Source organism: Mustela putorius, unplaced genomic scaffold (genome assembly GCF_011764305.1).
Source record: "Mustela putorius furo isolate JIRA1106 unplaced genomic scaffold, ASM1176430v1.1 tig00000577_pilon_pilon_pilon, whole genome shotgun sequence".
Lineage (NCBI taxonomy): Eukaryota > Metazoa > Chordata > Mammalia > Carnivora > Mustelidae > Mustela > Mustela putorius.
The window spans coordinates 6,956,045-6,972,221 of NW_025421421.1; the positions used below are offsets into that span (position 1 = coordinate 6,956,045).

The window sequence follows — 16,177 nt, forward strand, 5'->3', positions numbered from 1 at the left end:
ATTCTCATCCCTCCATGTACTGGAACATTTTTCTGGACATATCTAGACGTTTACATAGAAATCTAGAAAGAAATTTACCACACTTAAAATGTACATAGGGGTATATATTTCTGAAGTATCCAAACTAAGTAGCTCCGTTGTTCAGCTTATTGGGCTAAGGAGGCCAGCAGCCATGGGTTTTAATGTCTTAGAAGCCAAATTGTATTTATGAAAGAAACATTCTTTGCTGCATCTACCAAATGCAGCTTAAACTGTGACCAGATGACTAAAAAACCTATCCCAGTAGAGATCCAGCATCCGAGTAGCAGTGGGATTCATTAGTTCCCTGTGTGGGGGCAGGGACCAGTTCCTTCCTATCTTAGGAAGATTAGATATTGGTAGTAATGGTGACAGGGACAATAGAAAGGAAAGGAAGAAATTATAAGACGTGGCGACCTGCTGAAATATGTTGAGTGAATAGGGTTGAGTCAGAGTGTGTGGAGCATTAGAGACAACCTGGGATTAAATCCAAGATCCAGTGACAGTTTTGTTAGCTCTCTCATTGCTAGATTGTATAACCTCAGGCACACTCTACTTGTCTTTATGTTTGCTTGTCAATAAAATGAAGACATTTCGAAATCTGAAAATTTCTAAGTATGTACTAAACAGAGTTCATGTCGGTGATGTCTGCCTCCCATTGATTTCTCTTACCCTAGCCTCTGTGAGCCTCCCTCAGTGATCCTGATCCTGGTCTGCTTCTCTGCTAGTCTTGGCTGGAGTTCTTAGACTGAAAGGAGCCTTAATACTGAATACCCAGACCCAAGCAGTTAGTCAAGAGAGAATGCGTGGGTGGAAGTATTATCCAGCCCAGTAAAAGATCAGACTGTTGCTGCTTTTTTTCTGTAACTGCCTTGGCAGTGATCAGTCATGTTTTCATGTTTAAGAAATATGTTTCATTTATTTAGAGAGCAGTTCTGTAGTTTGTAGATAAGCAACTACTACAGTATTTCTTTGAATACCTCTAATAATATTTCAGTGAGGTTTTGTAATTTGTTAGTGGTTGTAGTTTTTAGTTTTAAGTTTTGCTTCTTGAAAATATTTATGTAGTTAAAAAATTTCTATCTCTAAATTAACCTGTACTGAGGAAATTAATTTCTTGATAGTGTTTGTCTTTCTCAGGTACTACCACCTTCATATCTTTCCTGTGTTCTTAGAGCTGGACACCTTTATCATAGGCCACAGATTTATTAATAGAGTGTGATATAGGCTCACTGACTTGATTGCCTTAGCAAAGCACAATGGGAGCCCTAACTGATGGCTGTCGTCATCTCTGTACAGCAAAGGCCAAGCACCACAGCAGTGCTCCGTGGAGACAGGCGGTGGCTCTGCTGGTGGGGAGCGCAGCATGGTGTGTAAACCTGTGGAATCTCTGTGTTGTACACCTGAAACTAATGGCACATTGAGTGTCAACTCTGCGTCAACACAAATAATAGAGTCTGTGATAAAAAAAGTTCTAAATGCAAGGCATTAGACTGTCAGAGGTGACTGACACAGAAACTTAACACGTTCATAGAGGAGAAGGAAAAAAGGAAGAAAACATTCTTGCTCTTCCTGTAGGATAAATATCAGGTGTAAGGGCCAAAAGGAGGGTTTATTTTTTTAGGGAGAGAATAAGAGAAAGAGAACATTCAGTTCAATAATCCACCTATCTAGTGTAATTTTTTTCATTGGCTTCTCTAGCAAAAACCTGACAGTTCTGCTCTGCCTGCAACGTTCTGATGGATTTTTGTTTTGTTCTTGTCTTTTTCCACTATTACATTTAAACTTTCAAATTACTGACTGCTGAAAACTTTTCATCTTTACTAATTTTCTCCATTTATGCCCTGTGGTTTCATACTATGTAATAAAGCTGTATTAAAAGTAAACATAATTGAATGGGAGGTTATACGTATAAATTATAAATGGTGTATTCAGAAAAATAAAAGTTTTAGGGGTTGTCATATGGTTTCACAGAGGAAGTCCAGCTCTTCCTTGCATGGTAGAGAAAGTGTACCTTTTATATTGGCATTAAAACTGAAGGAAGTACTGCAGGTGTGACTTGAAGTACAATAGCAGGACATGAACTGGACCCAGAGGCATGGAGGGTGGCATGTGTGGCCTGCTGTCAGAGGAGCCTAAATGGGGATGTTAGACTGGATTTGATAGGTGCTGTTGCATCAGTGACAGGTCAAGAGGCTTAGGCTCTGTTTTAAGTCTGGCTGGGTAGGAAGTGGTGATTGCACGATGGGGAACCAGTGGTGGAAAGGAATCCAGTTACGGGACTTCTTGTGAGCCAGATGTGCTTTGCTAAGGCAGTCAAATCTCCTTTCCCTTTTATATTTAAACATTTTGTCAGTTTTGATTCTGGCCATATGAATAATTCCCAAAAGAGGGGAGAAGGGAAAACGAATTTCACTGAGACTTGGGAGACATGAATGTTTTTTGTTTTTAAACATGTTTTGGTCAGGTTAAGGTGAGCTGTTTATATGAAGATCCTCAGTGGGTTCTTGAAAGTGGGTTTAAATCTTAGGTGAGAGCTAGATCTGGTATTTTGGGAGCATCAGGCAGCAGGCATAGTAATTAATTAGCCTTCTGTGTAAATATGGTATTGGGCTAGAGGTTGGGAAGGCTGAGGGAAACAGAGTGGGAGGAGTGTGAGACCTGGTGAGTTGGGAGTTTGGGTTCAGGGGAAAGGTTGGGACCCTTGAGGAAAACGAAGTAGTTTCTGCAAAGTTGTCAGGGGTCAGCAGCTGTTTTCTTACTGAATTATTGTCCTAATATTCCTAAATAAAGGAAAAGTTACTATACTCTTCTCTTCACATCTGAAAGGGTTAAAACATTAGTAAAAGATGAGCAGTGTGATTTTCTGTCAGTAGGCATATGTCAAAACAGTTTAATCCTGATTTTTGTTGACCAGGTATTGACTTGTCATTTCTTTAGAACACAGTCAGTTGTATCAAAGAGAAAATACTTGACTTGTGTCTTAGAAGTCAGCAGAACTGCACTGATGTTGGACTTCTGATAAGTTAGCTCTTGAAGATCTAAGATGGGGAATTTGTATTGTAAATGAACTGATTTTCTGTAGTGATTTAAGGAAAACTTTTTAAACTTAGGTTTTGGGGTAGATTCTAAGTGACGCTGATTTGTAATTAGTTTATGAATGGATTACACAGTTTTAGAATTCCTGAAGATGCACATTTTAGATGTAGTTTAATTGAAATCTGGCTTCTACTGTTAATACACTTTTTAAAGTCCTAAAAAGAGGATTATCACATTCTGAACTAGTGGAGTCTTAATAAGATTACAAGGCATTTCATCCTGGCTGATTTTTATCATAGCTTTGGAATCATACCTTTTTGTTTGCTTTTTCAAGCTAGAGTTTCTAGTGAAATTTTCAGAATCACATAGTCTTGTAAAATGGCTTGCTGTACTTTGAACCTTTAGTCAAGGAAGTGAAAATTATGGACAGATTGTTGGTAATGTTTCCCCTTTTTGGAGTGCCCTTTTTCTTGTGATAAATGGCTCACATTCATATTAGAAAAACCCAACAGGCTGTTATCAGACCTTCTGTTTATTATGTGAGTGCTGGTGCTGCTCTAGATATGCACGGATAAGCCCATACGTGTTTACTGATGGGAACGTGCATCTAGCTTGGATACGCCTTTTGCCTTTTTCTCACTTGTTGGTCACATTGATAAACAACGTGATACTTCTTTCTGCATCTCTAACGATGATGCCTTTTAGCGTTAAGGATTTTATGCCAGTTTTTATATATGTGCATATTTTATATATAAATATATATGAAATACACATGATGAATTTTTTTCATGTACTTTTTGCAAGCTTATGATTTTATTTCTTGATGGTCTTGGCATATTTCCTTCAAGACCCACTTACTCGTAAGGTTAATCACTAAAACATATAATCCTTTCCTTTATTTTAAAACAGACAGGGACCAAAGCCAAAATACTTGTTAATGAAAGTGGAGTGTGTTTTGGAGGGAGGGGGATTTTGCTACAGTTCCCGCTTGAGTCTTGTATTTCTTTGCCGACATTTCCAATCTCTGTCTTCCTGTTTCTCATGATGATGGCTTTATATCCCTTTAAGAAATTAAATGTGAGCTATAGGTAAAATAAATGATAGTTAATATTTTTATAAATAGAGTCTTGTGTTTATGGAATTTATTATAACTTTGTTACAGATTGTATTCTCATGCGTCTTATGAACATGTAATGATTTGTGTTTTGTGGGTTTTATTACATGGTAGAGACATTAAAATACTGCAGCAAATATCTGTTTTTAAAGTTACTTTTCATGCAGTTCATAGATGTGCCAGAAGATTATTTTTGCATCTTAATTATAAATCTAATTTATATTAGATTTTTAACATTTTAATGTTAAAGTTTTGCTGTTATTGTAGTTCCAGAAGTCTACTGTTGGGATTTAGTATTTGTGAACTAGAAACCAGTAAAATTAGAACTTTATGCTGAGAGAGAAATCACAAATTAGGGAAACTGCGGAGCAGAGAGCCCGATTGTACTGGCTATCATGACCTGAGCCGAAGGCAGCGGCTTTTTTGCCCTATTTTCTGACCTTTTTAAAAAAATATTGATGTGTTTTAGATCTGGGCTACAGATGCCGAATTACTATTCTGTGTGTATTGCTAATATTAACCATTAAAATGGTTTTTGACAGTTTGACATTTGAAGGCATTTCCTGTGGAATGATGCTAACATGTATTTAACCATGCAGATCCTCAGTTTGTGGTCTGCCAGCTAAAGGTGAAGATCTATTCCTCCAATTCAGGACCCACACGACGGGAAGACAAGTTCATGTACTTTGAGTTCCCTCAGCCTTTGCCTGTGTGTGGTGACATCAAAGTAGAGTTCTTCCACAAGCAGAACAAGATGCTAAAAAAGGTTTGCCCTTTACTTTTATTGGGAAGAATATCCAAAATCATCAGTAACCTACTTTGTTAAGAGTAACCTCAGTCATACTGATTTAAATCATTGGGATCGTTTTGCTTGAAAATCCAAATAATTTGGTTAGGCAGAAATCATTCTGTAAGGTAAGGAGAGATTACAGGATAATATTTTGTGACTGACCATTCATTGAATTAATTATAATTGGTTTTCTGTTAGATCTACGCATGGTTTGCTTACTATAGCACTGATGAGCCATTATATTGGTAAAAAAAAAAAAATCTTACTAGAGGAAAAGTCCTTATGTCATTGTAATTTGAAATGAATTTTCTTTAAGTTGGGTTATGCAGAGAAATTTTATAAAAATATTAAAGATTGCATACCCCATTAAATCAGTTACCATCTTTTTAGACAGGATGATCAATTACCAAGAAAAAGTTAGCAAGGGGCCAGGGGCCATGGGTTTATAAAAAAAAAAATTCTCTATATGTATAAATAAGATCTGTTCCATGGTCTTGTGTAATGACACAAAACACTTTCCCCCCATTTTGGTTTATTTTTTGTGACACTATGTCATTTTATATTTGGCTTTCTCAAATTTATTGAATATTTCGAATTTTAGTTAGAGTGATAAGTATACAAAAGAAGTAATAACGAGTGAAAAAGTGTGATATTAAGTATACAGATTCAGAAAGTTAGTGGGGTTTGCTTCTTACTGAGCCATAGTTAGGGAATTCAAGAGCTCATTCTTAAAACCGTCTTGGTTTAAGATGTGAAGTGTGAACATTTGAGATGAGTGCGCCTAAGGTGCAACATTTTGGGGTATAATGAAAAAAGATTCTAGCTTTGTATGTTGTTACTGCCTCATTAAACATACCACATAGTGTATTGCCATTCTTTAGACATTCTCAGTAATAGAACTGATTTAGTTTTCCTGATATTTAGCTAAAAAAAAAAAAAAGGAAGTTTCATTTATTATTAAAACTTTAAACTCTACCTTGATTTATCTAAAGAAATACAATTTCCTATACCCAGAAGCCATATAGCTGGGAAATGACAAAATGTTAAACTGTTTTTTTTTTTTTTTTTCACTAGAAACCCATTTCCTACCTATTCTGTATAAGTGAAAGTTAAATATATCTTGATAACTTTGGGAAATAATTTTTCTGTAGTCCAGGAAGCATTAGCAGGTGTTTAAAATTATCTTTTCCCTTCTGCTCATTGTAAGACTGGCACACACAAAATTTTATTTATTTATTTATTTATTTATTTTAATTATTTATTTAAAGTGGGCTTCACGCCCAATATGGGGCTTGAACTCATGACCCTGAGATCAAGAGTCACAAGCTCTACCAAATGTGACAGCCAGGTGCCCCTAAAATTTTATATTTTACTTTTAAAAATAGGCACCTGCATCACTCTGTCCCTATACCTTTAGGAATGTGTAAGTCCTTATTTTCAGTTGTCTGTATGTTACTTTAATACATACAAATTTGAAGATTAGATTAATATTTGTAGTAAATCTGGGATTACTTTACATATATTTATTTGCATTTTATGTGATTTTGCTTACCTATTATAAATGTTGCTGTGATTTAAACAAAAATAGATTTAATATAATCATTACCTATACAGAATCCACATTTTTTAAGATTTAAATATTACTAGCTTATTTTTTTCTGACTCTAAGTTAAATATATGTACTGTTACTAACTTAGTGACTTTGCTAAAATAATTGAAATTAACAAAAATTTTTTTAAAGACTTAACATATGAGGGACGCCTGGGTGCCTCAGAGGGTTAAAGCCTCTGCCTTCGGCTCAGGTCATGATCTCAGGATCCTGGGATCAAGTCCCACATCAGGCTCTCTGCTCAGCAGGGTGCCTGCTCTTCCCCCCCACCCACCCCTGCCTACTTCTCTGCCTACTTCTGATCTCTGTCGAATAAATAAATAAAATATTTTTAAAAAAAGGCTTACATATGAGATTGCTAGGTACTGTTAAAAGATAAAAAGAATGTTAAACGAAAGATACTTGAAGGTCTTACATCTTTGTGGGAAAATAGCAAAACTATTAGAATAATAGTTCTAATAGGTAAATTAGAATAAAAGATTTGATGGCAGTTCAAGGCACCAGATAAGATGTCATAAAGCTGCACATCATTAACTGTCACATGGGCCATGTCAGCCAAATTCCAGTCATGAAGAGAGAGAGAGAACATTTTCTGTGTTGGTCATGAAAGGGCTGACGTGATGAACTTCTGATTGATATGTTTTTTTGATTAACAGGACCTTGTATTATTTTTAAGAAGTAATTTTTTAAAAAAATAGGCATTTTTTATAACCTAAAAAAGTCAGAATGACTTGTCTTCCTTCCCTCATATTCTGAGGTTTTTCAGGCATACACATTGTAGTGTAAGAAACTGGAGCCACTTAGTGTTTGCATTGCTTCTGAAGTAGAAATGTGTCTGCCTTGCTTCTTTGGGAAGTTGTACGGACATTTCAAGAACTTTTGTTAAAGTAAATTTTCTAATGGATAACTTTTTTTTTTTTTTTTTTAAGATTTTATGTATTTATTTGGGAGAGAAAGAAGGATTTGGGGCGGGAGTTGTAGAGGGAGAACCAGACCCCACTGAGCAGGGAGCCTGATGCGGGACTTGAGCCCAGGACCCTAGGATCATGACCTGAGCTGAAGGCAGACACTTAACTGACTGAACCACCCAGGTGACCCTGTAATGGATAGCTTGTTGAAATAGACCATAAAACCCATTTCTGATTATTTAATACACACATATATACAAACTCAAACTCAAACATTTTTTTAAGGCTAACATTAGACAAGAAAGGAAATACTTTACCTAAGGTTTTAAAACAAAAGTATGTTATCTTAGAACCTGTGGAGTTACATTTTTGTCTAAAATTTGAAAAAAGAATAAACATACATGAATTAGAGCAACAGATAACCAGTAGCTTGCCAAATATTAGTCTGTACGTTTGTCTTTATTCAGACTACCAAATGACGTGTCACCTATTTTATTGACTTCTTGGGATGAGTATTAAATATAGGTGATATATTTTCTTTAAAAAAAATTAATGTCTTTTTTTTTTTTTTAAAGGACAAAATGTTTCACTTTTGGGTAAACACATTCTTCATACCAGGACCAGAGGAAACCTCAGAAAAAGTAGAAAATGGAAGTCTCTGTGATCAAGAAATTGATAGTATTTGCAGTATAGAACGTGCAGATAATGACAAGGAATATCTAGTACTCACTCTAACAAAAAATGATCTTGACAAAGCAAACAAAGACAAGGCCAACCGATACTTTTCTCCAAATTTTAAGGTAAGTTAAAAACATTTTGAGGAATTAGTGGGTTACTCTGTGTGTGTGTGTCTGTGTTAAGTATATAGCTGGTAAAGGACTTGTGTGACTGAGGTTTAAATCAAATTAAGTATTAATTAGAAGCAATATTTAGGTATCAGTAATGTGAGTTTCTAACATGGATGCACACAAAATTTTAAAAAGCTGCCTCCCCCACCACCCCGGCCCTTCTTCGTTGTTGTTTGGTGAAATCTGGGGCAGGGGTTGGGAAGGGGAATTCAGTTTATGGGACATGAAATAGGAATGAGGGAAGAAAGAAGTTAAAGGGAATTCAGTCATTTGGGAATGATTCGTATGGAATGTTCTTTATTTTTTTAATCTTTTATAAACATGTATTTTTATCCCCAGGGGTACAGGTCTGAATCAACACTCACCAAAGCACATACCCTCCCCAATGTCCATAACCCCACCCCCCCTTCTCCCAACCCCCCTGCCCCCAGCAACCCTCAGTTTGTTTTGTGAGATTAAGAGTCACTTATGGTTTGTCTCCCTCCCAATCCCATCTTGTTTCATTGATTCTTCTCCTACCCACTTAAGCCCCCATGTTGCATCACCACTTCCTCATATGATATGAGGTTGTGATATGATGAGATATGATAGTTGTCTTTCTCTGCTTGACTTAGTTCGCTAAGCATGATACGCTCTAGTTCCATCCATGTTGTCGCAAATGGCACGATTTCATTTCTTTTGATGGCTGCATAGTATTTCGTATGGAATGTTCTTAACTGTTCCTACTTTTGTCCCCTTCCAGTTTATTCTCAACTCCTCAGAGTGATCTTGAAATAGATAGATTGTTATAATTGATATGGTGTTATCACTCGTGTTTATACTTTTTAAAGACCTTGTGTTTTTTTTTGATATGACCTACAAGGACCTACATAATTCAGCCCAGGATTACCTCCCACATGAGCTCTAGCCACATTCTGCTCCTGCTCCAAGATTCACCCAATCTGCTCTCTCTTCAGTTCTTCCAAATGCTAAGCTCCTTCTGCCTCCAGTCTTTTCAGTTCTTTTTCTCTCCCTGAGGACCTCCCCACCTTCCATCTTTCCCCTGCTGTTCCCACATTTGGCTACCCTTCCGTGTGGTAGCCTTTGCTTCAGTCTTGTTGGTCTGAAAGGCCTCTTGTCAAGCTCTTGTGTTACTCCCTTTATAAAGCTCTACTTCCTCATATTGTGGAATTATTTGGGTCCTTACTTATATCTATATGTGATGTGTGTGCGTATTTTTAGTCCTGTGTGTTGATAAGAATTTTCCAGGTTAAAAAATCTGATTTGTCAATATTTCCAAATGGTAGTTTGCCCTTTTTTCCTTCCCCTTTCCTGTTTCTCCTTCTACCTGATTTTCCTCCTTCCTTTCACCATACCCTTCTTTCTCTTTCAAAAAAATTTTCTTACTTATTTTGCCTCATTCCATTTTTATAATATGCAGCAAGCCTACCCATAGTTGATAAGTATAAGAATATTGTGAGCAATCCTAAAAATAAATGGGAGGCTACATATTTTAAGTGAAAATAAATCCAATATTAAGTGCCTTTAAATCTTAGACTTCTTTTAAGTGATTAGAAGGGTCTTTGAGAATTCACAGGTTTCCATCGACTATGTCTGCGTTTTCCTTAATTATTAGCTTTTATGGTGTGACTTCCTCTGGTTTTATTGTTTTAATATTAAATATTTTTTAATATTAAAAGAATATATATTTGTGATTACAAATTAAAACTCTTTCAGTTATCAGTAAACAGATATAATGCTGTAAGTGTTGATGAACAAATGAGCAGAGGTGGCATAAAGCACGATCTTGGTGTGTTTTTTAGCCCAATAGTTAAGAGAAGACCTCTCTAGCAGGTGACCTTTTATCAGAGGCCCACATGGAATGAGTGAGCAGTACAAACATCTGGGATGGGAGGGAAGGGCAGATACAACAGCCCTGAGACAGAATGATTCTCCCATGTTTGAGGAGCAGTAGACAAGCAGCCATTTTGACTAAAGCACATCGGTCTGACTGTGAAGACATTGGTGTGTTTCCAGCACAGGAAGGATGTCATCTGAATTTTGTCTTTAAAATGTAGACTGGAGAGGAGGAGGCAAGGACAGAGCTGGGGAGATGAAGTGAGAAGCTGCCACCGTGGTTTAATGTAGCTGAGAGGTGGTGGCTGCAGGGACTAGCGTGGTAGCAGTGGGCACACTGAGAAGCTGTCAGAGGAGGTAGAGATGGCATCGTGTGGGTGGACCCAAAAGGGTTTGCTGATGGAGCGGATGTTGGATGTAAGAGGAGGAGAAGAAGTGAGGATGACTTTTAGGTAGTAGTGGGTCGGGGGTAGGTTGTAGATCGAACAGAAAGAGCAAGGGTCTTCCTGGCGGATAGATAGAGCCTCAGATCCACTGCCTTCTGGGCCTCTGCTTCCTCTCTGGGGAGACGGAAATCCCTGCCTCGCTGAGTTGTTGGACGGCTCTCCAGCACTGCTGTGATGGCCCTTTGTCCACTGTCAGATCACTGTCTGATGTTCTTAACCTTCAGGGCTGACGGGATCCCAAACATCGCTGCTAGTCAGTGTTTTTATAATGTAGTACTTGTTTAGTGTTATTTGTGTCAGAAAATACACTGAGGCTCAGAGTGGTAGTAAGTGCAACATTCTTTTGGATCTCAGCTATTTGTACATTGAAGTTTATTGAAAAGACACTTTTTAAATGACCAACGAACTTCAGTCTCAGTGCTTTTTTTTTTCAGTAGAATTATTTAGTTAATGCTTACAGCTTATGCTTATTATGTTTAGTACATCCCAGTGTATCTTTTCAGTGTATAACAAGAAAACATTGGAAATCTGAAGCAGACGGTCATTTAAAAGATAGCTGCCTTTTCAAGATCCTGTTTGTCATTGCATTTTTAAAAAACAAATCTGTTAAAATATGTATCTCTACTAAGTCATTTAAGATTAGTCAGATTTATGGATTTTCCACTTAAACTCTGTCTTTTTTCTCTAGGTGAAACTGTACTTCACGAAAACAGTAGAGGAGCCGTCAAATCCCGAGGCTAGCAGTTCAACTTCTGTAACACCAGATGTTAGTGACAATGAACCTGATCATTATAGATATTCTGACACCACTGACTCTGATCCAGAGAATGAACCTTTTGATGAAGATCAGCATACACAAATTACAAAAGTCTGAATTTTTTTTTTAATCAAGAGGGATAAAACACCATGAAAACAAACTTGAATAAACTGAAATTGGACCTTTTTTTTTTTAATGGCAATAGGACATTGTGTCAGATTACCAGTTATAGGAACAATTCTCTTTTCCTGACCAATCTTGTTTTACCCTATACATCCACAGGGTTTTGACACTTGTTGTCCAGTTGAAAAAAGGTTGTGTAGCTGTGTCATGTATATACCTTTTTGTGTCAAAAGGACATTTAAAATTCAATTAGGATAAATAAAGATGGCACTTTCCCATTTTATTCCAGTTTTTTTATAAAAAGTGGAGACAGACTGATGTGTATACGTAGGAATTTCTCATTTTGTGTTCTGTCACCAACTGAAGTGGCTCAAGAGTTTTGTGATAACACAGGTTCACATCCTACCCCTTTGCACTTGTGGCAACAGATAAGTTTGCAGTTGGCTAAGAGGAGTTTCTCCAGGGTTTTGCTACATTCTAATGCATGTATTCGGGTTAGGGGAATGGAGGGAGTGCTCAGAAAGGGATATCTGTTAGCTGGACTCTGGACCATATACCATCTCCAGCTACTTCACGCACCTTTCTTTAGCATGCTACAGTTATTAATCTGGATGTTTGAGGAACTGGCCGCTGTCACTGCTTGTTGTTTTGTGCATTTTATTTTTTTTTTAAAGCATATTGGTGCTAGAAAAGGCAGCTAGAGAGAGTGACTCTGTATTGGGGTACAGGAATGAACCTTCCACAACTTGTTAAGAATCCACAAATGAAGGGATATAAAAATAATGTGGTCATAGATAAGAAACACAGCAACAATGACTTAACCATATAAATGTGGAGGCTATCAACAAAGAATGGGCTTGAAACATTATAAAAATCGACAATGATCTATTAAAATACATTTTCTGAATTGTAACGACTGCTCCATCTCCTGTGTAATCAAGGCCAGTGCGAAAAGTCAGATGCTATTAGTCCCTACATCAGTCAACCACGTACACTTACTTTATTAGTTTTCAATCATATACCTGCTGTGGATGCTTCATGTGCTGCCTGCAAGCTTCTTTTTTCTCATTGAATATAAAATATTTTGTAATGCTGCACAGGAAATTTCAATTTGAGATTCTACAGTAAGCGTTTTTTTCTTTAAAGATTTATGATGCACTTATTCAATCCAATAGCTGTCAGCCGTTCCGCCCTTTTGACCTTACACATTCTATTACAATGAGTTTTGCAGTTTTGCACATTTTTTTAAATGTCATTAACTGTTAGGGAATTTTACTTGAATACTGAATACATATAATGTTTATATTTAAAAGAACATTATTTGTGTTAAAAAGGAAATTAGAGTTGCAGTAAATTTCAACACTGCACAAATAATAAGGCATTTACTTTTTCAGTAGAAATTGTCCCACATAACGCTTTTATCAATTTTTTATTGAAAGAATAGTTCTTGTTTTTTTTGTTTGTTTGTTTTTAAATGTGCAGTGTTGAATCATTTCTTCATAGTGCTAGACTTAGGACTAGGGCTTCAATTTCACTTCTTAAATATCATATATTTAATATGCCCAGACTGCATATGATTCTAAGCAGAGTACAACTACTATTGTAAAGCTAATGTGAAGATACTATTTAAAAAGAAGTTTTTTTCCCCAGAAATTTGGTGTCTTTCAAATTGTACCTTAACCTTGAAACATTTAAATATCCAGCCAATTTATTTCTTAATGGTGTAAAATCTCATTTTCAATAACTTATTGGTGCTGAAATTGTTCACTAGCTGTGGTCTGACCTAGTTAATTTACAAATACAGATTGCATAGGACCTACTAGAGCAGCATTTATTGAGTTTGATGGTTAAATAGATAAGGCAGAACTTCATCTAAAATATTCTTAGTAAATAATGTTGACATGTTTTCCATACCTCATCAGTTTCATTCAACAAATAAAATTTTTACATTTTTAGCAAAGCTCTTAGGATTTACACATTTGTATTTAAACATTGATATATAGAGAGAATTGACTGACTGCTCAAATTAAATTGGTGAAGTTAGAAGACAGCTATTCCTAAGATCTCAGCATTGAAATTTATATGCCACCTTATCTTTCATAAAAGCTGAAAATTGACTAAAATGAAAATCCACTCTTCATGTTTTGATGATAGTTATTAATACTGTTATTTGTTACAGTTTTGGGCACAGTATATTAAAACATAACTTGTGTTGTTCCAATATGTAACATGGAGGGCCAGGTCATCAGTAATGACATTATAATGGGCTTTTGCACTGTTATTATTTTTCCTTTGGAATGTGAAGGTCTGAATGAGGGTTTTGATTTTGAATGTTTCAATGTTTTTGAGAAGCCTTGCTTAGGGTTTTGATTTTGTGTAGTCATTGGAATGGAAAAATTCCTTACATTTTATGGTGTATCATATATATATATATATATATATATATATATATATATATATATTATACATACTACTCTCCTTTATTTCAGTTACCATCCCCATAGAATTTGACAAGAATTGCTATGACTGAAAGGTTTTTGAGTCCTAATTAAAACTTTATTTATGACAGTATTCATAATTAGCCTGAAATGCATTCTGTAGGTAATCTCTTTGAGTTTCTGGAATGTTTTCTTACTTAGACTTTTTGGATGTGCAGCCGCTTACATGTCTGAAGTTACTTGAAGGCATCACTTTTAAGAAAGCTTATACAGTTGGGCTCTGTGCCATCCCAAGTCCTCTGTAGCTCCTCGCAAACTTTTTTTTTTTTTTTGCCATAATTATTACAGGGCAGTTGGATACCTAGCATCCCCGTTCTTTGCTGTGGCACAGGTTATAAACTTAAGTGGAGTTTACCGGCAGCATCAAATGTTTCAGCTTTAAAAAATAAAAAGTAGGGTACAAGTTCCATGTTTAGTTCTAGAAAATGTGTGCAATATGTTCATAACGATGGCCGTGGTCGCCACAAAGTGACTCGTGTACCTTTACATACTGTTCATGTGTCATGCATGCAGACGGAAGGGGTGGAGCTGTGCACGGAAGTGGGGGCTCTAACCGCAGTGTCTGGGAGAGTTGCCTTCCACCCTGCTGGCTCAGCAGTTCAGTCTGTTTTCCTAGAGCATATATATACTCAACATTTCAGTCTGTTAAACAGCCTTACTGCGATTCAGCCTCTTCAGATACTCTCGTGCTGTGCAGCCGTGGTTCTGTGTGTAAATGCTATGCACTGAGGATACACAAACACATAATGACGTGTGCAGGATAACGCCTCATACCAATCAGATGTCCGTTTGTTACTGTGTTTGTTAACAACCCTTTATCTCTTAGTGTTATAAACTCCACTTAAAACTGATTAAAGTCTCATTCTTGTCACTGTGTGGGTGTTTTATTAAATGAGAGTACTAGTCGTTTGAATTGTTTAAATCATTTGAATTGAGTTTTAAAATAAAAGGCAGCCAGATGTGGTTCTCTGTAACACCACCACCCACCCCTCCGCCCCGTGTTCTTCAAAGCCTGCGGTTATAAAAACATGGGCCTTTGTCAGCTTGAGGGAGTGTCCCAACTACTCATGTTTAATAAGAGACGTGCCTTTTTTTAGGGCCGCAGCCAACACTTAGTAAGTTGTTTCAGGCACATGAAATAACATTCTAGTCCTGAAAAAGTTTAAGAGTCTTGAAAAAAATTGTCTTTTTCCCCCCCACTTAGCCAGATGTCTGAAGGAAAATCTCCCCGCATGGATTTGATACTTCGGATTTAAACATGGTGACTTTTCCATCCTTTGTATACTGCCATCAACATACAGGAAGCCTCATCTACTCATCATGACTTGTGCCATTTGAATATTGATAGTCCTGAGTAGTCTGAAAGACTCCGTGTGCTTGAATTAATCTTGTGATTTCTAATCTTAGTCAAAGTTTAAAGACTAAGGCGTATCCTCTTTTGTCGGAGCACAGTAAGATCTAGTAGGTGACGGTGTAGCTTGTAGGGATGTTGGGAGAAGTAAAGCAGACCGTGTATGGAACAGTGAGACTTCATGTCCTTTCAGGTTTACATTTTGTTGTGTGGCTTTTAAAAAACAGTAAGTGTGAATAATGTATAATCATCTAAAAAAGTATGCAGTGTGTGGTTGTGTATGCACTTCCATTTGGTATTGTGAGGGTTACCATCCTGGAGTTTTAAGTACTGGGTTTCATAAGAGGATCTTGGCAATGTCTGAGACGTAGGAGCATTGTTCTTGCGTGTTGCCCACACTGTCTCTTGCGTTCGTGGGATTCAGTGAATGCCACCACCATTTCTACTGAGAAGTAAAAACCACCCGTGTTTACCTGCAGGCTCCCAGTGGCAGATGAAACATCAAGCCCTTAAATCTCCGGAATTTGTTGCTGATGTCCAACTCCTTTTGTTCTTTAATTCCTGCCAGATAACAAGCCACGCATCTTGATGACTGAAGTCTAGGTTTTGATGGGCCGTGCTGTTAACGAGCACAGAGAGAAAAGTTTCTGAATGGAGATGGATAGCATCAGTCCAAACGGGTATAAGGACAGTATTTTAAAACTTTTAAAGGTGGAATGTTAGAGACCGGTTTTTCTGTAAAATTGTAGAGCCATAGGAAACCTAACGACTAAGTTGCTTATCGGTTTTTTGTTTTGTTTTTTGATTTTGGTTTTGGAGCAAGTCTATTCTCTTGTAACC

General features: G+C 36.8%; 1 protein-coding gene across 2 annotated transcripts in view; it reads left to right on the forward strand.

Annotated features, from left to right (window-relative positions):
- The window catches only part of PTEN (phosphatase and tensin homolog), an 86,832-nt gene extending 75,051 nt beyond the window's left edge, over positions 1–11,781 (forward strand). For both annotated transcript variants that reach the window (XM_045081451.1, XM_045081452.1), the window contains 3 exons: positions 4,771–4,937; positions 8,054–8,278; positions 11,297–11,781. In XM_045081451.1, the coding sequence (XP_044937386.1) occupies positions 4,771–4,937; positions 8,054–8,278; positions 11,297–11,482 (578 nt within the window). In that variant the 3' untranslated portion in view covers positions 11,483–11,781. The remainder of the gene's footprint in view (positions 1–4,770; positions 4,938–8,053; positions 8,279–11,296) is intronic.
- The last annotated feature ends 4,396 nt before the right edge of the window (positions 11,782–16,177 follow it).